The sequence below is a fragment of the Amphichorda felina genome, assembly GCF_050947745.1.
Source record: "Amphichorda felina strain 45539 chromosome Unknown scaffold_6, whole genome shotgun sequence".
Lineage (NCBI taxonomy): Eukaryota > Fungi > Ascomycota > Sordariomycetes > Hypocreales > Bionectriaceae > Amphichorda > Amphichorda felina.
The window spans coordinates 200382-222420 of NW_028145044.1; the positions used below are offsets into that span (position 1 = coordinate 200382).

Consider the following 22039-nt stretch of genomic DNA (forward strand, 5'->3'; position numbering starts at 1 on the left):
ATACCCATCTCCATCCCATAATTCCTGCTAGCATGTCGCTCCAGGTCCCCATGGCGCACCGTCCCAAGGACGGCTCGACCAAGGCCGTCATCCTGGTACTGCCCCCCCTCTAGCAGCTCCTCCCAGTGGCAGCGACGCAATGCTCATCATGAATAGGTCGGCGGTCCCTCGCGAGGCACGCGCTTCAGACCCTTGTCCCTCGACCTTCCCAAGCCGCTGTTTGAGGTGGCCGGCCACCCCATAATCTGGCACTGCGTATCTGCCATCGCCGCCGTTGGCTCCATTCACGACGTCTACATCATCGGCTACTACGACGAGACTGTTTTCCGCGATTTTATCAAGGATGCCGCCAAGGAGTTCCCCATCCTCACCTCGATCAAGTACCTGCGCGAATACCAGGCCCTTGGCACTGCTGGTGGCCTCTACCACTTCCGCGACGCCATCCTGAAGGGCCGCCCGGAGCGCCTCTTCGTCCTGAATGCCGATGTCTGCTGCTCTTTCCCACTCGGCGACATGCTCAAGCTGTTCAACGACAGGGACGCCGAGGCTGTCATTCTGGGCACGCGCGTCAGCGACGACGCTGCCTCCAACTTTGGCTGCATCGTCTCGGACGCGCACACCCGCCGCGTCCTCCACTATGTCGAGAAGCCCGAGTCGCATATCAGCAACCTCATCAACTGTGGAGTCTATCTCTTCGCCACCGAGGCCATCTTCCCCAGCATTAGGTCGGCTATCAAGCGCCGCACTGACCGCCCCGCCCGCCTTGTCTCCTACCCGTCCTCGGACAACCTGGAGACCTTCCACTCGGCCGCGGCCGCTGGCGACGACGACGATGACGAGGAGCGCAAGAACGAGGTCATCCGCCTGGAGCAGGACATCCTGGGAGACATGGCCGACAGCAAGCAGTTCTTCGTGTACGAGACCAAGGACTTTTGGCGCCAGATCAAGACGGCTGGCTCCGCCGTCCCTGCCAATGCTCTGTACCTACAGCGCGCCCAGCAAGCCGGTAGCGAGGAGCTCGCCGCCCCGAGCGCCAACATTGTTCCCCCGGTCTTCATCCACCCCACCGCTGAGATTCACCCCACCGCCAAGCTCGGCCCCAACGTGAGCATCGGCCCGCGCGTCGTCGTCGGCGCTGGTGCGCGTGTCAAGGAGTCCATCGTTCTCGAGGACTCGGAGATCAAGCACGACGCGTGCATTCTCTACTCCATCATCGGATGGGGCAGCCGCGTCGGCGCCTGGGCCCGTGTGGAGGGAACGCCGACCCCTGCGGGTAGCCACTCGACCAGCATCATCAAGAACGGCGTCAAAGTCCAGAGCATCACTATTCTTGGCAAGGACTGCGGCGTCGGCGATGAGGTCCGTGTGCAGAACTGCGTGTGCCTGCCCTACAAGGAACTGAAGCGGGTGAGTACCTACCCTCCTTGCCCAAGATGTTTTTGCGATTTCGACCATGCTAACTATCTCAGGATGTCGCCAACGAGGTCATCATGTAAGGGAATGCAGCTCTGTAGAGCACAAGCCAGCGACGGGTAGAAGAGATACCCGAAACAAAAAGCGGAGAGAGGACAGGGCATCCAGAGCGATAGATGATTCTTCAAAATGCCCACATCTTAGCGTCACTAGCTTATTAAAATAGTTGTCGAGGCGAGCGGCATGTTCTCGACGAGAACGATGATAAACAAGGCGTGTTTTCAATGCAACGAGGAATCCAGAAATCTATTCAAATCCAATCAAAGCTTTCGTGTCTCGTAGCTGCCAGACCATACGTGTGTGGTACTATCCCACAGCAACCGGCAACTGTTGTCTAATGAACCAGTATAAAATCACAAGTAGCACGCCAAATTCCGGGTCAACGTTCCGGTCGAGTGGCTCCCATCCCAGGTGTAGCGAGCCACAGCCGACACTTGATGACCACCAACGCCCCATTCCCAGCCTCCATCCTTTGTATCCGTATGCTTTTTCAAGAGGCATCCGTTTCCAGACGCCGTCGCCCCTTTTATAGGTATATCATTAGTATACAATATCCTTACCACGCTTGCTCATTGTATTTCTCTGAGCATGCCTATATCCATCATCTCAGTCTTCTCGCTTGAGGTTGACCCTGCTCGACGAGCGAGGCAGCATGGGTGTACTGGGTCTGCTAGTCGTCAGACCCAGACCCCTACCGTCGAAGGGATCCAGGGTCATCTTGGAGGTATCCGTCACCCGAGGCGAGTTGCCCAGTCTGGGTGTCAGGAGCGTCGTGATGGCTGGCTTCTCGAAGCTGACAATGTCGATCGGGGGCGGGCGGTGGCGTGGGATGAGCTTCCGCTCGGGGACGCTGTAGAGGTACGTCGAGAGGAGAACGAGGCCCGTTCCAACGAGGAACTGCAAATGGGAGTTAGTGGGGCCGAATGTTAAGGGATTAGGGAGTTATCACGCACCGTCCACGTCATGGTAAAATCAAAGAGGACCACGCTGACGAGCATGCTAATAACGATGCTAATGCTAGTCGCGAAATTCTTGACGATATTGTCCGAATCCCGGATGACCAAGCTGGCCACCAGCCCACCCGCGGCCTGGAGCACGACGGCCATCCACACAACCCAGTTGTAGCCCTCGAAGAAGCCGTGCTCGCGGACACCCTCGCCGTCCTGCCAGATGACACCGCCGAGCAGCGCCGCGATGAGCGAGTAGAAGCTCAGCTGGACATTGCGGATCCACACGCTGGTCTGGCTGGGGCTCTGCTTGAGCAGCTTCTCAAAGTACACGCCCGTCAAGCCGGACACGCCCGCGGCGACTAGCACGGCCGTTATGCCGACAGAGTAGTTCATCAGCGGCTCCGGAGGACCCAGGTCCTCGGTGATGCCCTCGTATGTGGCGGAGCGGCGTGACAGGTGCTGGGGTGGCTGCGGGTTGTAGAGCTCGGGGCTCGCCTGGCCGAGCTCGTGGAGGGAGCGGGGGAAGAAGTGGTCGGTCGTGTCGTGGAGGAAGAGCGCGTCGGGGATGGAGGGTGAACCTGGTAGGGAGACGACGCAGACGCCGAGTGTCAGGACGAGAAGGGCCATCCACCTCTGCAGACCCAGTGGTCGTTGAAGGAGTACGACACTGAAGATGGCTGTCGTGAGGATCTGCGAAGCGTTAGCAGCCGCCCGGACACCTGGGAGGACGGGGTTCGAACCTTTAGCTGGTACAAGACCTGGAACTGCACAGCATCGAGGTTCCCAATCGCCACATACTGCAGCAAATTCTGCAGCGTGTAGAAGGCAGCAGGGACCGCCATCATCCAGCTGTCCCCAGAGAAGACACCATTATAGATCTGCTCGAATAGGACGGAGACGGGGGTGTTGGGCGCCAGGCTCTTAGAAGTTTCGTACAGGGCGAGGGTCATGGATATGGCAAGCTTGATGAGCTCATTGAGGAAGACGGCTGTGGAGGTGAAGTAGCGGTGGTCGCTGGATGTGGGCATGATACGCGAGTAGTGGATGACCTAGAGGGAGGGCTCGTGTTAGCCGGGCGTGCTGGGGAGGCTAGAGAACAAGTGCTTGAAAACGTACCAGTATGAAGGCTGAGTTTTGAAATGTCAGCTGTTTTGAAATGGTCAGCTTCGATCCAAACATCTACCTATCTACACTTGGTGAATGGAGATCCCACCGTGATCAGCGACAGCGGCTTTGTCAAGCTACGGCCCCTCGCGGGGTAGGTGTGAAGAAGGGCCATGGCGAGCGAGCAGGTCCTAATTCCTGGGACTGCGTTCTTCCCGCGTAGGAATAAAGTGAGCCTGGAGACGTGTCGTCTGTCGTCTGTCGCCGACCTGCGACGCGCACAGAATGCGACGCAGAAGTCGTGTCGCGGTGTCAAATCCGACGATCCCCCTCGGATGGTCGGCGGCGATGTCGCAAGCTGGGATCGGAGGGTTGGGAGGAAAAAAGCCCACCGTTGCGCCACCACCAGCCACCACCAACGCACCACTGACGGACCTCGGCAGAAGCGAAAACAATAACGGGTTTAATAGACGATGAGCGCAAGGACAACGAGAACAGCGAGAACAGAGGAGATGGATAGGAACTGGAAATGGGACAAGGGAGGAGAATTCAAGAGAAGATTGCTTGACAAGTGTGATGCGATGATCATCAATGACGATGACAAGCGGATTGCTGGAATGGGGGGTTTGCCTTGCCCAAGCAGCTTGGCCTCCCTCCACCACCACCAGTCCATCACATCCGTCGCCAACTGGCTGGGATTGTTTGCGCCGCCCCCAGAGCCCCCAGAGCCACCACGCTCGACCCCTGTGCCCTGCCCTCAATGGCTGCTGGGTGTACTGGGTCGAGCTCCGAGTTGTCAGTTACAGTGGAGTGAGACCGGGGCTTTAAGCACGGGGCTGGCTACCAGCTTGGGGGCTATTAATCTGCGTCGGATCCAACCCCAACACTATACCAAGTCAGCCATCCATATAAATACCCTCTCGGAGACCAGAGTCCAGACACTCCTTTGCTCAGCCGTGCCTTGTTCTGGCGTCCTCGGCGCTCCCGGCAAGCTACATTTCGGATGTTTGGAACCCAGTAGTTCTGCTGTTAGACGTTGCGCTAACCAACGGGGAGTTCGGGAACCGCCCACCTGAACGGTTCTGACCGCGAGTTTAACGTCCAAATGTCTCGGGAGTCGCGCCACTCACCAGCTTGGCTTTGCAAGCCCGACATTGGAGGATGGTAGATGACGCAAGATACCCATTGTGATGGCTAATGGTAGAGAACCCCGTGGTAGTTACACCGGAGAGGCACCAGGTAGCTTCGCCCCGGAGCAAATCAACCAACATCGGCCACGCTAAACCAGCAGACGCGTCTGATGGTCTGACGATCCAACTCGATTTACCGAATGTTAATCCAGACCCTGGCAATCCTCTCGGCAGGCGAGAACCGGACCGGTGATCATCCACTACTACTCCCAGACCCAGATCCTTGGTGCCAACTAGGTTAACACAGATCATGCTGCTCACCTCACTGATAGGTCTTATCAGTCCCACCGCCAGTTTGGCAGTGATCAATGATCGCGATCCCCGCACCGGTGAGACGTGGCTTGACAACGTGTCAGGTCGCAGGCCGTATCATTGTGTCCGGGTGCGGTGTCTCACGGGCACATGTATCCGAATGTCGGACGTCTAGCACAATTTCAAATGCGCAAGGAGCAGATGTCATATTTCCTTGGCGAGCTGTCCTGATATACAGCGCAGACCTCTGATACTAGCTAGGTCAATCTACATCAATGATGGTTGATGCCTGGAACGGCACCCAGACGTTGCCCGGCTGGATCGTCCCCCACCTGTTCGACCCATGGGTTTCTAGTCGCCGTCAACTGAGCCCTCATTCACTAAGCTCCCACAGAGTCTCGCATGATGGCAAAGTTGCGTTCATCAATGACCGTGTTACCCGACTTGAGCCCAAACGAGTCTGACTGGCGACTAATATCTTGAGCCAGCTGGTTCCACAGCGCAAACTGCTCCTCCAACCCCGTCACAAAATCTCCTCGAGTCAGCGGCAGGCGTTGCACCACCGGCGCAGGCAAGGGTGTTGGCTGGAGCACTATGCGCCGAGTTATCTTCTTGCGAAAGTTCCACACGCTCTGCTTAGGAAGGAACATGCTGGCGCTGAGGCTGTGGACGGGCACGTCATCAACGGGGCTCTGAGATAGTGTATCGCTGAGGATGTCGAGGTGGTCCATCAGTGCTTGGTGTCCGGGGCTGCGGAAAAAGGCCAGAGAACCAAGCTCAAATGTTGGGTACAGGCCGCAGCATTCGCAGAGACCCATCAGCCAACCCGTAAACGATTCGGCTAGCGATCCAGTCCCATCGTCGTCATCAGGATCGATCTGGGAATCATCAGCGTACTGAAGGAGTTTCTGTTTCCAATTAGCTACGGGTTGGACACTGCCGTATTGGAAGCCCTCGAAGATGAAATCGTTTCTGGGGCGGCCATGGTCCCCTGCCACTTGGCCGTTGTTCTTGCTCCCTGCTTTCTGGACCATTTTGCCGCTTTCGAAATCGTTTAGCAGCCAGGCCACGTTGGCATCCTCGTGCAAAAGATTTGGGTTCTTTTCAATGAAGGACCTAATCTGGGAAGAAAGCGCCTCGAGGGCCAACGAGTGGACGGCCGACTCTGTGAAACCGTAGGCGATGCCGTGGTCACGCATAAAGCGGAAAACATCAAACTTGATGGGGTGTGTGAAGTGTGCCTATATAAATATGGGTGAATACCGATGAGGCAAAACTAAGGGGATCAGATATCACACTCCGGGGTCCAGGGCTACTTACGCCGGGCTCAACTCTCCAGAACCAGTCATAGTCTCTCATTCTATGCTCGCGAGCAAAAGACCCAAGATTCCAGCGGTAGGTAGATCGCACGGGGGTTGTCAACCCATCTGGATCAGGGCTCTGCTCCTACGCAGTGGCCTCCGATACATGGGCAGAGTTTTTGAAGCCCGGATCGATGCGCCAGTGTTCCGGGGACATGACTTCATAGAGGCAAATGGCCCTGGTAGCATTGGAAGTCTGGCGGCGGAAGGTCTCGCTGAGCGGCTCCTTGCTGAAGAACACCCAGTGGTATTGGTATTGCTCGTTGAAAGTCTCCTCAAGTTGATGGATGGTGAAGAGGACGGCGGGAAGGTTATCCTCGTGGGTAATTGAGACGAGGGCGGCCCGAGGAGAATTGTCGGCATCGCTCGACGAGATCTGGAAGCCCTGAGCAAGCGATGCCAGTCGAAGAAAGATTCCCAACCAAGCCAAGAGACCAGGTGCCGAGAAGTAAAGCTTCATGGTGGAGGTTCAGATGAAGCTTGTCGGATGAGAGATAATAGAAGATATTGCGGACAACCAGATTCCAGTTGGCAACAGAAAAGGAGCGACTAGGGTGAGAAGAGTAGAGATGCCACTCTGATTGAGGAAAAGTGAGGTGAAGTCAAGGCAGATCGGCTGGGGGAACGGTGAAGGAAAAGTGAAGAGGGTTTGTATTTCGAGACTCAAAGGCGGAGGTGTATCGCTCACCTCGCAAGTGCACCAAGGTACCAAGAATGCTGATGTCTTTGAAGGAGAGACGAAGGTGAGATGTAAGAAGAGAAAAAGAAAGAAGAGAGATAAGAGAAGAGGGGAAGGGTAGAAATACTCGAGGTAGCACCTCACACTGACGGTTCCCTAGCGGGAGGCCTAGACTTGTGGGAGCTGTTGTGGAAGGAACTGATAGCAGCTGTTAGGTTGGCAGTTGCCAGCTGCCCGCCAGCTGCGAAGTCCTACGGGTTGGCACCTGCCACAGAGGTGGACTCGGGATGATGGCTCCGGCTAAGGCACCGAGGTCCCTACTAGATTTTGAGTGACAGGCATGGGCCCGTCTCACGAAAAACACCACACACGCAACGTGTCAACCGGCATCATCACGAAATGCGTGATCAAGAATGAGTGGCTGGTTTGAGCTAGGCAACAGTCTTCGCGCAACCCAGGTTCAACCGTGAATCCTTCCCCAAGTCACAAGCACATAATACCTCGTGAGAATTAGCTGACGACGAATTGACTCATTTCCTCGAGGTGGATGGGAATATCGGGGAACGGGGCGATACAAGTACGCGCGTGACGCGTTCGGTCTCTTTCGTGCATGGAACCTGGAAGAACTGCTGTCCGGGTCAAGATACACCGAAGTGTGCTGCAAACCTTGAGCTACAAGGAAGATGACGGGCAGAATAAAATCGAGGTACCTGGTATTTATCTCTGCAACCTTGCCACCCATCGTAAATGAAGTTCTCTGTCTGGAGCTCGAGGGACGGCCCTGTTGTTTGCGCTGGTCAAACTTGGTGCTCCCATCGCCCTGTAGCTCCCTCCGTAGGTCTGTACGGGCATTTCCAAAGGCCCAGTCATTGAGGGGCAAACATGACGACAACATCGCTGGTGCCTTCATAAATAATGGGAAACCCGCGTCGATTCACAAGCCCCTCTGCCCATATCAAATAGCCCCGTCTGTTCCAACTCCAGTCCCTTGGTTGATCCTCCAAAACACCCAAACGCCTGACCACCAGAATCCTACACTATACCAATTCAACAGTATCATAAAAGTACAGCATCTCTGTGTTCACTCCACCTCCATTGCCTCGACTTCCTCCGGTGCCTCTTCCAGATCGAGGTCCAGCATCCGTGCGTACTGGACCGTCAACCGCTGCAGCTCACGGTATTTACCTGACCATTGTTAGCAACTGAGCCTGGGAAAGTGAGGGGCCGGAGAACATACCGAGAATCATTACAACGCCCTTGAGAAGCTCCTTGCGGTCCCAGCCACAAATCTCCTCGTCCTTGCTGTACCAGCCCCTGCCCACATGGTCTTTGTCCTGCTTGTCTTGCAGGATACCGCCCATCAGCGCGTTGAGCAGCTCCTCAACCTTGGTCCTTGACCCTTCGGCACCGAGGCGCTTCGCGTACATGAAGAGGTACAGCCTGAACTCCTCGCGTGCGCCCAGCTGCAGAGCTCCGGCGATGCGGTTCTCCAGATGGGCAACACTGACGCTGCTTTCCAACCCCTCAGCCTCGCGGCGCTGGATGGCGTTTTTAATGATGCGTTGCAGGGCGTAGGCTCGGCCCTTGAGAAGGAACTCGTTGGTGGTGTGGCGCTCAAGGAAGGGAATGATGCCGGATGACACAGTCGGCCCCTCGTCATCCTTCTCCTTCTTGTCCTTGGAGCTCGGCCCAACGGCCGTAGACTGCAAGGCTGAGATGGACGAGTCATTCGAGTTCCAGTACTGCGAGCCAACTGCCCACCATGCCTCGCTAAGTCGCTGCCAGGTGTACATGTCGCGAGCGTAAAAGAAGCCATCTCCGTTGGTCAGTGTCACAACGACGTGGCCGCTCGAGTTGAGATGCGCAGAGGTGACGCCGGGTCCAGGAGTTGCTGAGTGCTGGTTAAGCGACGTCATGGCAATGTCCAGGATAGGCGCCAGGGACACTGGAGGATGCGGTGCTGATTGCGACTTGAGATCCCACACGTGCACAAGGCCAACTGCTGTGATGCAGAGGAGCCAGTAGTCCCGGCATTCCAAGATCACCGGCTGGGCCTCTAGGATCATGGGGTTCAAGAGCCGCCGTCCGGAAGGCGTCCAGGTATGGATCGACCCGTCCTCACAAGCCACTGCCCAAAAGTTCTTGTTTGCCGTCACAAGGATGACAGCTCTGGGTAGGAACTCCTGCCATATCAAGGCGCCCCGCTTTGTCACCAGAACGTGCGCCGGGTCTCTGGGATTAGGATCGTTCTTAGCCTCAAGAATGATATTCTCTGGTGTCTTGGAGGAGTCCTCAAGCGTCGTGTCATCTTTCAGAACCCCACGCTCCAGGGGTCGCAAGATATGTGTCCGAATTTTGGGAACGGCCAACCTCGCCTGGGCGAAGGACACGGCGGGGCTGAGGACAGAGGGCCTTAGATACTCGGGCGTAGGTGTGACCCCGTGCTGCGGTGGTGCCAGAGTTCCAGGCTCAACAGTCCCATCGGCGCCATTTGAAACTATCTGCGCTCCTGCCTTAGCAGGGCGTTTGGCCCCCGGCTCCTCAATCTCGTCTTGGTCAACGGCAGCAATTTTCCGCTTGTTCCCCAGTAGCAAGGTCGAAATACCCCCTTTGGGCAGCCCATCGAATGGCCTCGTGAGGTCCAAGGTAGTTTGCGGGGCCTCGTTCTGTGTTGACTTTGATGTTGCCGTTGACCCAACAAGCTGTGTCTGTGGCAGAGACGACTGGCCAGTTCCCGATGAAGAGACAAGCATTGGTGCAACGCGTTTCTTACCATCCTTACCCACCGTCACCCTAGCCTTCATTTCCTTGATCTTGTTATCAACTTTACCCGCATCCTCATCTGGCTCCTTCTCTGTCTCAGCCTCGCCGTTTGTCGTAGCCTTTGCGGCGGCTGGTTTTGTACCATTTGTCGCCGGTGTTGATTCTTTGGTAGAGTCACCAGGCAAGTCGCCCATCAAGGCGCCCATTCTTGACTCTACTGCCCGCGACTCTCCCTCTTTGCTGCGATTCTCAAGCGCCAATCCCTGAACATCCTCGGCGATGACCATGCCTTTCCTGGCACCATACTTTTGCAACGCCCTGTCGTTTTCCTCTGGCTGCGCAACCCAGCCAAGCTCACCCTCGTCAAACTTGGCAACCACTACGCTACCATCGAGCGTGGCCGCAAATATCGTCTGGCCATCGGGGGTCCATGCTAGGTCAACAATGGCCTTGCCGGCCAGGTCCTGGAGGATGACGACTGGTCTGGAAGTGTTGGTGTTCCAGATACTCAATGTCTTATCCTGGCCAGCGGAGGCAATCACAGTCACGAGCTGTCCCTTACTCCCATTTGCCGTGTCTTGATCCGGCTTGATCGTGTGGAAGAGTCGCGGGGAGAACATGCAGACCTCTGTCGGACCCTCGTGCCCGATCAGATTAATCTCGCTGTCCCATCGCGTTCGCTCTATGATGGCGACAGAGCTGACGGGGCCGTTGACGGCATTGGATGCCGCGATGTGATTGCCGTCGGGCGACCATGAACACCGGCGAAAGTATGTGGTGAGCGGCGAGCTCTTGAAGGGGGAAGAAATGGTCGTTTCGAGTACAAAGTTGTTCACCATATCCGTCGCGGTCGAGTTCGGCCCCGGGGGCGTGAAGCGGAAGATCTTGATGGTGCGGTCGTCGCTCGCTGTCGCAAAGAACTTGTTGGCCGGGTCAAAGGTAATGCCCTTGACGTGACTGCCGTGCACCGATAGTACCCGCAGCTTCTCAAAGTTGTAGCCTGACCATACAACCACCTTGGAGTCGAGACCGACAGACACGAGGATGGAGGCGTCGTAGGACCAGGCAAGGTCCTGAACATCATTCTCGTGGCCAATCAAGCGCTTGTATGTCTTCCAGTTTTCGACGGGCGGGGGCTCGTTGGTACCAAAGGTGGTAGTCGCGGGATTCTTATCGAGGTGGTAGACACAGATGAGCTTGTCGTCGGCACCGCTGGCGAGATAGCGGCCATTGGGCGAGAAGCGCACCGAGTGGATGGTGCCCAGGTGGTGGCTCATGTGGCAGAGCTGGCGCGGCTTCGAGTAGTTAGGATCGTGGGCATTGTAGATGGCTTCGGTCGACCAGACGCGGACATGACCGTCGCCTCCCGCCGTCGCAAGCCGTTTCCCATCGGGGGAGATGTGGCAACTGTAGACTTCAAAGTCCTTTTGCTCGCCGCTATGGCTCAGCCATGCAGGCTTGATGATGCGCATGATCGCTAACGCATGGACGGGAGACGTCGAGTGGGGGTGACAGACGTGAGACGATGCGCGAAATTTCGAAAAGGCTCCTCTGCTCCCCGGCGACGCTGGACTGGATCTGCAGTAGGCTCAATGATGGCGTTTGGTGATTTGGGTTGGGAGGAATTGGCATTATCTGGGTCCACTGCTGACGCGCTGCGCACGCGCCTCATCTTTTGCTACCGCTGAGAGGTGGTTACCCCTTTGGGCACTGAATGCTGTCCATGGTGACGGATCAATAATGGTCCGCTAATCTTCCACTGAACCGACGCATCCTCAACTCGTCATCTTCACATGAAACTCCACAACAAGGTCAAAGCAGTTCATAGTACTCTGTACGGGCCTTGATTACCCTTTTCTTTGAGCACCCCACCTACCCCTCTCCTTCTATCCTCGGGGTGTCGCTGCATCTCTGATATCTATTCCGTGTCCTCCTAGCATGATCTGCGACAGAAGGATTGATGTTGGTAAAACTAACCTAGAAAGCTGCTAGAGATTTCTCTATCTTTAACCATCCCAAGAGGCAACGACTCATACTCAATAATCCTGTATGTCAGTGGATAAGATACCCCTTATCTATATACCCATTCCCACGGAAATTGAGACTACACACTCCGTAGCTGCGTTGAAGTGAACATGAGGTTCGAGGTCTCCATCACGATCTAAACCACCTACACATACGTAGTACCCTACAGCACATGTCATTGGAATTCACATTATTGAATGCCGCCTACGGACATATTCGTACACCAATTGTCACTCTAATTAGTTAGGTACTTCGTACTTATGCGAAGAAATTGAGTACCACTTTTATCAAAAGCAATGCTGTTCTTGACTGGTAGGAAAAATTCGAACCGTTGTCTCGGCATCGTCCGTTCTGTAGGACCTGACCCTTATTGGCTGCATCTCATTTCGACTTTAAAGCGCCATCTGCATTCGTACTATGTATAGAATGGGGGGAACCAAAGACTAATTCTCAAGTACTCGTAATAAATAGGTTTCTATTACATGGGGTACCCATCTTATGAACTCCAGACCGAAAAGGTATCTGCACCTCTTATTACAGATAGCGACGAGACGCTGCAGTACGCAAAGCACCCCGTATCTCAGAACGCCATGCCGACCACGGTCCAGAAGAGGATCAAATATGACATCCGAATCAGTATAATAAACCCATCGTGTCACGAGGCATTCTCCTCTGTTTCCTCTTCGATGCGCTGATCCTCTTCCTCCCGCGACCGCGGTTGTTCGAGTACGTCGACGTCAAAGTCTAGATCTCGAGCGAGCATCTGCTGCCGCCTCGTCCCCTCGACGACGTCCTCGTTGATGAGTTCCCGCAGGCGCTCATCGCATTCGAGGATGGAGTCCACTAGCTTATCAAGGCTCTGCCACCGCACTGTGTGCTTGGCGACCGAGTTCCACGCGCTGGCTGTGGCACACACACAGTTCATCTCGAACTCGAGGACGCGGCGGTACACACGTAAGACGACGTCTTTGGAGCGCTCGCGGCGATATTGGAACTCGTGTTGGCGGGCGTCGAAGTCATCGGCGTCGACCCAGGAGGGGCACTTGAGCAAGTGGGTAAGGTGCATGTACCACGGGATACGACCGATGATGTGGACCATGCCGCGGCGGAATTCATCGTGTCGGAGGATGGGGTCGATGAGGAGCTAGAGGATTAGCCTGGATATTATTTCGTGGTATATCTCGGTACATACTGGAGTGAGCGTGCAGATACCCGCCCAGGCTAGGGCAGCCGAGGGGAAGTCGTCGAGTTGCGCGCCAACGGTGCGCTTGGAATGGTCGAGAATCTGCCGTGCCGTGTCGTCAACCTGGCTGGTCTTGCTGCCTCTGCGTTTTGTCAACCCTGCTGACGCAATGGTCGCCATGAGCTCCATGCGACGGTCTGTGCTGCCATCGGGTGGTGATAGAGTGGCGTGCACGGCCACCTTCAGGTCATCGGGGAGCTCTTGAGAGATGATGGATTCGTATGTGACAACGAGGCTCGTGGTGCTAGGGTCGAATCGGAGGGCGTTGTAGGCTTCATCCCATAGCTGGCGGGAGAGTTCTGCCTCGGGGTGAGGCCATGGCGAAGATACAGAGCCCTTCTTGCCTGCGGGAGGTGACGAGGAGGAGTTGCTGGATCCGACCTTGAACGAGGGCGTTTTGAAAGATGGGGTGCGCCCCCGGCTGCGGTCGTAAGAGTAGAACCCATTAGAGCTCTTGTTACTGTTTCCCTTCCCATTGCCATTCGGTATGGGTATGGGGCTACTGGGCGGAGTTCGCAGCTCGTTGCTGCTCCGGACACGGCTTAGGAGGCGTCTAATGACGCCTGGGCCCTGATCGACCCTCAGCTCGTCACTCGTCATGACGACGGCAAGTCGTGACGATGTAGTCGTCCCTTACCAATTGGGCGTGTAAGGGTGCAATGGTGAATTTTAGGGACAGCGAGAACCGAGCTCGGAATCCTCGTGTCTGGCACGTTCCTGACCAGCCAACAGAGTTGAGATGAGCCGTTGGTTTTACCTGCTCGGCTCCCCGCGGGCGCGGTGCCCCTCTTCAATGTCTGCAGGGTGGCGATATTGAAGGCGCTGCGGGTACTGGATTGATGGTGTGTATGGTGGGATGCAGGTCGGAGACTCTCGACTTGGCCTTGGCTGGGGCTGACGCTTAGACAAGTTTGTTCGCGGCTTCAGGGCTGCTCTGGTCTGGTACCAGTAGATGTACGGATTCCTCGCAGCAGCAGGATGGTTGGCGGGGGCGTTCGGGAAGTTGATCGCGAGTCCAGACCGTTCCGGATCATAAGTTCTTTGGCCCTTGCAGATTCTCGCGGGTATCGTGAATTCGTGATATGAGAAGTTGGTGGAGGAGACTCAACAGCGAGTATCTAGGTGGTGGTGGCATCGATTCGTGGGGTTGGCTCTCTGATATTGTTCCCCGATTGTCAGGGGGCCGACCATGCACGACATCCATGATCCATCCACAGGCCTAGTCTCCTGGACCGCGAGAACTCGCCGAACACCGGCGGACTCCACGATCCGTTGGCTTGATGAGTCCATGACCGCGAAGCGAAGCCGCGCGAGTGGATGCGACAAGGTCTCGGGACTGGTATGACCTCATCCCTTCCGAGGACCCTGCGGGTGCAGCAGACCCACCAGGCACCAACTTTTGCACCCACTTTCCAGCCTGTGGCCTGTCCCACCCCCAAACTTGTCAACCAAGTTCCCCAAACCTCTTACCTCTTCACTGCCCGAGGTGGTCACATGAGCGCGGCACTGCGTTGTCCAGGCTTGGTCCTGCTTGGCAACTTGAGATTGACCATGTACCGCAGGCGCTCGGTTGCACCTAATGCCTCTGTATGCTGATTGATGTCCACGGGAACAAAGCCTAGGTGGTGATCTGGTTGCCTGGGACGGCACGAGACACGGTTGACAGTTGTCAGGGCCGTCACACATCCTCCGGTCTCACCTACTGCAACGTTGAATCTGGCCCGTCAATAAGGTACTAAAGCGGATATGGAATTTCCGCGGCCATGGGGTTCATTACCTATGGCACCTGCTGTGTCGACTGTCTCTTTCCTCTGATGCACTTCTATCCTCGTGCCTGCTACGATGGCATCTTTTAGGTTGTCAGGTTCCAGCTTGTCCGCAGTTAATGGAAAAAGTCTGGCTCGATAAGACAATCGCGACCCGGGACAGGCGCATCGGGGCACCAGATATTCTTCCTCCGCCAAGATGGACCGAGACCACATGACCGCCTCCTGCCCTCCTGTCATCGACACGTCGCCACCGTTGGCGTTTCTCGGATCTCTCGCCGCTGAACCCTACTGGCCGACTTGCCCCGGTTGCACTTGGGCCTCGTAAAGCCACGCCGAGTTCAATGTTGATTGTTGAGGCCCGAGAGAGTGAAACAGCACCTTAGCTGAGCCGCATCGGGTCCTATGCACCAAGGGCCTATTCGATCTATCCCATGACGGCAGCCTCGATGCTGGCGGTGACGGTAATATACTTGCTGATAGGAGGCACCTGTCAATATATGGGCGGGCCGATGTGTTGACGATGCCCGTTCCTGCATGTTTGCTTCTAAAGTGAATTGAGGCTTTGAGTGCCTGCTCTTGCTTCGACCTGCTAGTTTAGGTTGGTGACCACCTTCACTCAAAACACAGGGACGAACACAGAAGTGACCATGGATTTGGTATACAGAAAGAGCAAGAGGAGGGAAAAAATGGTTGTCTTCACTTTTGCTCTCTTATGCCTCTCTAACCTGTTCCAAACACACACAAACACCGCTCTATTACGTCTGCACACATCCAGTCTCTTCAGCATCTTTCCAAGTATTCTTAGCCATGTTTTCGCTCAAGCTACTGCTCCTCATTCTTCTTACGCCCCTCGCCATTGCAGCTTGCCGACCATCGGAGTGCCTATGCAACGGTGTTTGCACTAATGATTGCTACAAGTGTCATGACCTGGACAGGAACTGTGGCGATCCCCATGGTGGCATCCCAGCGCCTCCTCCAGACATGCCGTGCTGGCGAACTACGGCTATTCAGCGCCGGGTCTGCGAGGGCCCCAACAATGTCACTGCCTTTGGTCGCGACACCACCTTTCGACGCGCCTGGTACCGCGACTGCCGCGTGCTGCAGGATCGATGGCAGAAGCGCGCTACCAATGGCATGTTCTTGGTCCACAGATTGCCCGGGGATGACAAAGAAGTCTACTACAGCACTGTCTATCACGGCTCCTGTTTCCTCGGCGTGTCTCCACAAGACAAACATGCCCTGCTTGGCGACCTCGACATGGAGCGCATCTTGAACAGCGCCGTGACGACCGCTGCCAAGGGCATACTCCTGGCCGCCGAGGGTCACATCAACTGCTCCACCGGCGACGACATGGAAGAGACGACCCGGCTAAAATGGCGTCTCTATGGCGGGCCATACTACAAAGACTGGAAAGCCGATGACCGTGTACCAGCCTCGTACCGGGCCCCCTGATGAGACGACAGTTTACCTTAGAGTGCTGGCACCTGGGAATCAGTGGTGGCGCTACCAATGGAAGATTTTACATCGGAGTTTTCTCTGGGCGAGGTTGATTGTTTCAACGTCTCATGGCACGGAATTAGGGGCATTGGGAAGGGCGCGGAACTGTGTCTACATCTTTATTCGTGCATGGTGTATACGGTAGATATGGACCGTCAGCCAGGCTAAACTTGGTTCTTAAATAAAGTTAACCCTACTCGTAACATTCCCAACTCCAACTTCAGCTCAGGGGGCTCCTTCTTTGTGTCTATCGTGGGATAAGCCGGGTTCCACGGGTGGCCGGATAATATTGTGTTAAGGAGCTTGATTAATGACTTTGGGTTTTAACAGGTAGGCGAGCAATGGGCCGGTAAGAATGGTGTGGAGAATATACTGGAGGTCTCGGCTTCGTGATCTAAGTACATATATTTCTGGGGCTTAGAGCCTTGGGTGTGACCTGCGGATTTGTTAGGGAGGGCTAGGTTCATGCAAGGCATTTACTTCATAACAACGTAAAGGGCGGTCTTATTGAGTGTATCTAACGATGCCAAAGACGGGGGAAGCCCGGTAGGAAAATGGCATCGAGCCCAGTAGGAAAATGGCTCGAAGACCCGGTAGGCAAAGTGAAAAAAAAGGGTTTCCCCTTATTTGATGATAGTTGGCCATCTCTAACCTATTACTCTTGGTGATGCTTCTCGAAGTGCTTAATGAAATCGCTGGCATCCGACCGCCCGCCTCTCGGTAAAGGGGACAGCAGACATGAGGTAGAAAGATTATTATCGGGGTCTAAGGTTTATGCTGGCCCCGAGTATCTACGCCGACAGAGTCTTATCCTCTTCTAGTGATATTACCATAGGATATTGCCGGCGGAGGAGACGCTTATTCAGCCTCTTGCTCTCCTCCTCGGCCTTCTTTTGGCTGATCTGCTTAGCTTCAAGTTTGCGGTCGATAATGACTCACTCTAGACGAATCTCTTCTATATCTTTATTATACTTGTTAACTTTAAGCTCCGTCAAAAGTATTAAACCCGTATTCGTGCGATCTGAATTTATGTCATGATGGGCGTTTGCTTATTTATTGACGGTGAGTTTCTTGCTTTGTTGAGTGGCTTATTCGTTCGTTATTATACAGTCGCATATTAGTCAAGGTCCGCAAAAGCTGCAAGAACAGAAAAACTCTAACTTAAGGAAAATGCTATATAGCAACGATATATATTTATTTGTATATTATAATCTATATTTATACGTATATTATATATAGCGCTTATAATACCTTATAATTAGTAGCAAAGCTTTAGTATAATCAGAGGTATCCGTTATAGTTAAAGATAGGCTCGTAGATAATAGCGGCTATTATTGTTAATAGCAACCGTTATGGTCAAAGGTAGGTAACCCGAAGTGCAGTGCTTTTCGCGGAGTCATACTCGTTCACGTAGTCTAAATTTATTACTGTGGTTAAACAAATCCCAAGCAGGAGACGAGCTAGTATGCATAATAGCGGTGAAAGCTCTAAAGGAAACGACGCAGTCGGTGAAAGCAGCCTCAGTATACGTAGTGGTGCCACGTAATGAAATTAATGAACGATGGCTGCTTGGCCACTCTCAGTTGTAACGTTGGGGCGTCGCAAATTCACAAGCAGACCTCGACCTCCTAGCCCTAGTAAATATTTGTACCAATCTCTTTTTCCCCAGCCCCAGATATTTGATTTCCCTCTTCTTTTCCGTATGGCTCGTCGCACTACGACATCCTCAGCCAGGACCGCCTTCTCTGCCTCCAACCACTCCACTTTTAAGGTCAACTGACGAACATCCAGCGCGAGCACCAGCTCGTTCTGGCTTTGCTCGTGCAGGAACCGGGATGCTGTCAGTGGACACCTGCCATTGTAATAAACATAATTGTGAAAAGTTGGCAAAGTGCGGTGGTTTAAAAGCCGTGGCCAGGCCAGCCGGTTTATATGATTTACTCCTAGCCACGCCACCGTAGGATAGCGCCATCTCAAAAGTAGCCAGCACAGCAGAATCGCCAATTCATTAAACGTTCCTCAGTTTGCCCTTGACTTTCAACGGGATGAATCATAGGATTCTGGCAGGAAAAAAAAGGATATTAGCACGGAAGAAAATTAAAATTTAATCGACAACAGATCTGTAAATACTCCGTATAAGTAACTATGTTGGTATTACACTCCCTCACTTCGGTAGCCTTATATCGGTAGCCTTATATAGATTTACAGCGTCAGTATCTAGCACATACGACCATACCTAGTGGAAAATACGGGATCCCGTCCGCTCTCCCAGAGTCAAGCCGCTAAGGGGCTGATTAGTAGTTGGGTCGGTGACGACCAGCGAATACCGGCTGTTGTATGTTTTTTTGATATTTTTTCCTATTTTAGGTTTAGGTGCGCGAACCGATATAACCCTTCCTGGTCTGATACCCACCACATACGACCATACCTAGTGGCAAATACGGGATCCCGTCCAGCTCTTCTCCAAAGTTCAATGTCTGCATTTTTTTTTGGCGCTATGTGCCTCCAGAAATGGGGCCACGAACCTCCGTTTTTTAGAGGATAATAACCAAGCGTTAAGCCACTGCTCCACGGGGGCTAATAATTAAGCACCCGGGTGCCTAAATTATATAAGCCTAGCCGGCCCAGCTATTAGTCTGCTAGTAATACTACAGCTATCAGGGGCGGCTATATATATTATAATTTAAGGGCTACTATTAGTACCTATATACTGCCTTTATCGGACCATGAAAACTCGTATTTTTCCTAGTATATCTCGCCCTCCAGACCATGCACGGGCTCTGGTAGCCGAGGGCCGTTCACCCCCAATTGGGATTTCATGTCGGTATCTCTCCTGGTCCTGGGTATCGGGCTGTTCCTGTTCCACGCGTTGCTCCGGCAGACGCTCGGGTTTTCCGACGGCTGTCTATGATTGGCATCATCTGGTCCATGCTGCAGACTATTCTCACTCTCCGCCACTCCCCCTTCAAGGCCCGCGCCATCTCGGCCTTCTACATCTGGTCTGCCAAGATCATCTACCAGGTCATCGCCTTCTTCGTCGGTATCGGCGCCGTCGCTTGCCGTGTGGTGTGCCTGTTCTTCTGGGCGCGACTTGCGCCCCCTCGGGACATGGTGTGAGACGCACGCTGTAGGCGCTGGGCATCTGCCTGCTCGGGTACGCCATCTGGAACGTCGACGCCGAGCTCTGTGCCGCGCTGGGGGGACTCAAGGAGCGGGCTGGGCGGCCGTGGGCGTGGCTGCTGGAGCTATACGGCTGGTGGCACATATTGACGGCGATTGGCGCAGACCGCTTCATGGCTGTCGCGAGGGAGATGCGGGAGGAGGCCCTGCAGGAGGAGGGAGAAAAGAGGGTATAGTATTCGTACATCATGTTATTGCTTTATCTGGCACCCTATCTTTGTTATAAAAGGACAATACCCATCGCCGCCGCTATGACCACGGAGGTTGCTAGTGACAGCTTGGACACGTCGCTGCCGCCATTCACCTTCTTGCTTCCAGGCATGATCTTGCTAGCCCTGATACACGCCAGGTTGCCATAATTCTGGTCTGAGTTGCCGGATTGGTAGCTTGTGGCTTCCGTGTCATTCCCCGTAAACGCAATGAAGACCGGGTACGTCTTCTTTACTAAGCTTTCGTAGTCGCCCGTATCGCCCTTCTGGTGCGGCGAGTCCGATCCGAATCGTATGAAGTCGCTATTCCATAGGTCGGTACCATTGAGGGGAAACCCTGGGGCACAAACCTACGATGAGCGTTCCGGTCGGGTAAGGTAGATCAAGACGCCTCAAGGAAAAGTTTCTTACCAACTGCGATGGCCGAGAAATTGCCAAGCGTGTCCTGGCACGCGTCAGGGATAGTTACCGACGCGGAGCACTTTCCGCCGCTCATGTCAGCCATCAATGCTGCCCGGTACTGTTTGGCGCATTCCTCCCCCAGAAGACTGTGGCATGATCCATCGTCATCGTAGCCATTCTTTAGGACATCGTCGGGCAGGTCAGCGACGGCTGTCAGGCAGCCGTGCCATGAGCCATCCGCGTCGATGACTTTTGTCCCATTGTCTAGCTTCTGGACGAGATAGTCGGGTGGTGACAGGGCCAATCCTATGCCAGTGTAAAACTCATCCTTGTTGTCCGCGGAGGGCATGTCGGCCACAAGCTTTGCGTCGAGCGACCAGTCGTCCTTGCGAGAGTCGCGCGCCGGCCATGGCTTGGAGACATTGTATCCCACGATAGGGACGCTGCCGGTGGTGTTGGGGTTTTTCATCGCCGTGTCCCAGTTTTTACTCCCGACCTCTCCAGGCCCATACCCGAAGCTGGCTAGCCAGGCCATTGCAGGCGGGGCTGCGGCGAGGTGGAGGGTGGTGATTGCGAGGGCTTTGGAGAACATGGCTGGGGGTGGTGGTGGTGTCACTGGTACGTCGGTGATTTTGATATCGGATTAAAGGACGAGTATGGAATGCAAGCTGGTACTTCGTACGGGCATCCTCGTTGCTTATGTACTTGTGCCTCTCCCAGGTATCCTGACTGACTCTTAAGGGGCTTTGGAGAACCCATCACTCCGGCATAACACGCTTATGGCCTAGTACACGACAGGGAAGGCTGTTGTGTAACAGCACACCATCAGATGGATGGTGCTGAGCCATGTTCAAAAGGGCAGATCTTTTGTCAAACCCCATCCTCACTCAGCCTTACTAATTTCCCATGCGGTGCCTTATGGCGACGGAGGCGCCGACCCATGTCCAATATTGGTCCTCCACCTGGTGCATCACTGCATTGTTGTGCAGGTATGCCCTGGGGATAGCAATCTGATGCTGAAATAGGCAGTGCCCGAATTGTCACCTAGAATCCTGATTCTACAATTGGTGGTTGCGCTTGATATTTTTGGCAATGACGTACGACCGCGTGGTCACCACCCGGTGAAGGCCTTGTCCGTTCTAATTTTGCTTTTGAAAATAGTACCAAGGTATTGCGCACTGTTGAGGGCTAATGGGGACTGAGTAACAATGATCCTACGTGATGATCCTCGGTGGGTCAGTGCAGTGCTAGCTATCCCAAGTTCGAACAGTTAGATTTGGAAATCCCCTACCGGCCACAGCCATGGCAGCGTCACATGAGTGCCGCCAACGCGCAGACGGCACCGGCGAGCCAGCTGTCGAGCCCATTGCGCGTGGTTGCGCGGGCCGATCTTGTGGTTTCCGGCTCGCCACAGGCAATCCAACCAACCGTTACTCAGCTCTCTCGGGTCGTCCTGAGCCAAATCGTGTTGGTTGACCACTGCCCTACAGAGCAATATTATCGGTATAGCAGAGATGGACGACGGAGAAGCTTTCGATATGCTCCAGACAGGCTTAGAGGAAAGCTAGACGCTAGCGGCAGGGTTCCTGAAATTTATGAGTCCCCTGGCAGAGAAAGACATTCCGAAGTCCCTTTTACCCACCGCCAAGAAGCCAGAGGCTATAGAAGCAATTGGAACCCTGAAGGCCTATGCATTCATTTCTGAGCGGGAAGGGGCAGGATTCATTCGATATGCACCGGCTTGTGCGACTGGCGATGCAAAACTGGCTGGAGAAGAAGGGAGAGCTGGACGGATGCGCAACGTTTGCGATGCAGCGTCTAGATCAGGCCTTTCCGTTTCCGAAGCATGAGAACAGTGACGTGTGGATGAGATATGTATCTCATGCAGAGGCCGTGCTGGAGTTTCGAGGACGACCCACCGGCAAGAGGGCAGAAGCTCATC

General features: G+C 54.5%; 8 protein-coding genes across 8 annotated transcripts; 3 read left to right on the top strand and 5 right to left on the bottom strand.

Annotated features, from left to right (window-relative positions):
• Positions 1-32: 32 nt before the first annotated feature.
• Positions 33-1496, top strand: ACO1O0_005881 (mannose-1-phosphate guanylyltransferase; the record flags this gene model as incomplete). Its single annotated transcript, XM_083195288.1, has 3 exons — positions 33-95; positions 157-1407; positions 1470-1496. The coding sequence occupies 3 exons, from the start codon at positions 33-35 to the stop codon at positions 1494-1496; spliced, it is 1341 nt and encodes a 446-aa protein (XP_083048304.1).
• A 583-nt stretch (positions 1497-2079) lies between these two features.
• On the bottom strand, positions 2080-3702 carry gms1 (nucleotide-sugar transporter-domain-containing protein; the record flags this gene model as incomplete). Its single annotated transcript, XM_083195289.1, has 5 exons — positions 2080-2370; positions 2427-3113; positions 3164-3472; positions 3540-3569; positions 3637-3702. The coding sequence occupies 5 exons, from the start codon at positions 3700-3702 to the stop codon at positions 2080-2082; spliced, it is 1383 nt and encodes a 460-aa protein (XP_083048305.1).
• A 1647-nt stretch (positions 3703-5349) lies between these two features.
• Positions 5350-6790, bottom strand: ACO1O0_005883 (nucleotide-diphospho-sugar transferase; the record flags this gene model as incomplete). The annotated part of the gene is made up of 3 exons (XM_083195290.1): positions 5350-6210; positions 6290-6329; positions 6420-6790. The coding sequence occupies 3 exons, from the start codon at positions 6788-6790 to the stop codon at positions 5350-5352; spliced, it is 1272 nt and encodes a 423-aa protein (XP_083048306.1).
• A 1300-nt stretch (positions 6791-8090) lies between these two features.
• Positions 8091-11244, bottom strand: HIR1 (TUP1-like enhancer of split-domain-containing protein; the record flags this gene model as incomplete). The annotated part of the gene is made up of 2 exons (XM_083195291.1): positions 8091-8194; positions 8247-11244. The coding sequence occupies 2 exons, from the start codon at positions 11242-11244 to the stop codon at positions 8091-8093; spliced, it is 3102 nt and encodes a 1033-aa protein (XP_083048307.1).
• Positions 11245-12452: 1208 nt separating this feature from the next.
• On the bottom strand, positions 12453-13640 carry ACO1O0_005885 (uncharacterized protein; the record flags this gene model as incomplete). The annotated part of the gene is made up of 2 exons (XM_083195292.1): positions 12453-12941; positions 12990-13640. 2 exons carry the CDS (start codon positions 13638-13640, stop codon positions 12453-12455), a joined length of 1140 nt encoding a protein of 379 aa, XP_083048308.1.
• A 1976-nt stretch (positions 13641-15616) lies between these two features.
• Positions 15617-16261, top strand: ACO1O0_005886 (putative necrosis-inducing factor-domain-containing protein; the record flags this gene model as incomplete). Its single annotated transcript, XM_083195293.1, has 1 exon — positions 15617-16261. One exon carries the CDS (start codon positions 15617-15619, stop codon positions 16259-16261), a length of 645 nt encoding a protein of 214 aa, XP_083048309.1.
• A 2973-nt stretch (positions 16262-19234) lies between these two features.
• Positions 19235-19662, top strand: ACO1O0_005887 (uncharacterized protein; the record flags this gene model as incomplete). Its single annotated transcript, XM_083195294.1, has 2 exons — positions 19235-19417; positions 19438-19662. The coding sequence occupies 2 exons, from the start codon at positions 19235-19237 to the stop codon at positions 19660-19662; spliced, it is 408 nt and encodes a 135-aa protein (XP_083048310.1).
• A 44-nt stretch (positions 19663-19706) lies between these two features.
• ACO1O0_005888 (uncharacterized protein) lies at positions 19707-20689 on the bottom strand (the record flags this gene model as incomplete). The annotated part of the gene is made up of 2 exons (XM_083195295.1): positions 19707-20032; positions 20107-20689. 2 exons carry the CDS (start codon positions 20687-20689, stop codon positions 19707-19709), a joined length of 909 nt encoding a protein of 302 aa, XP_083048311.1.
• Between the last annotated feature and the right edge of the window lie 1350 nt (positions 20690-22039).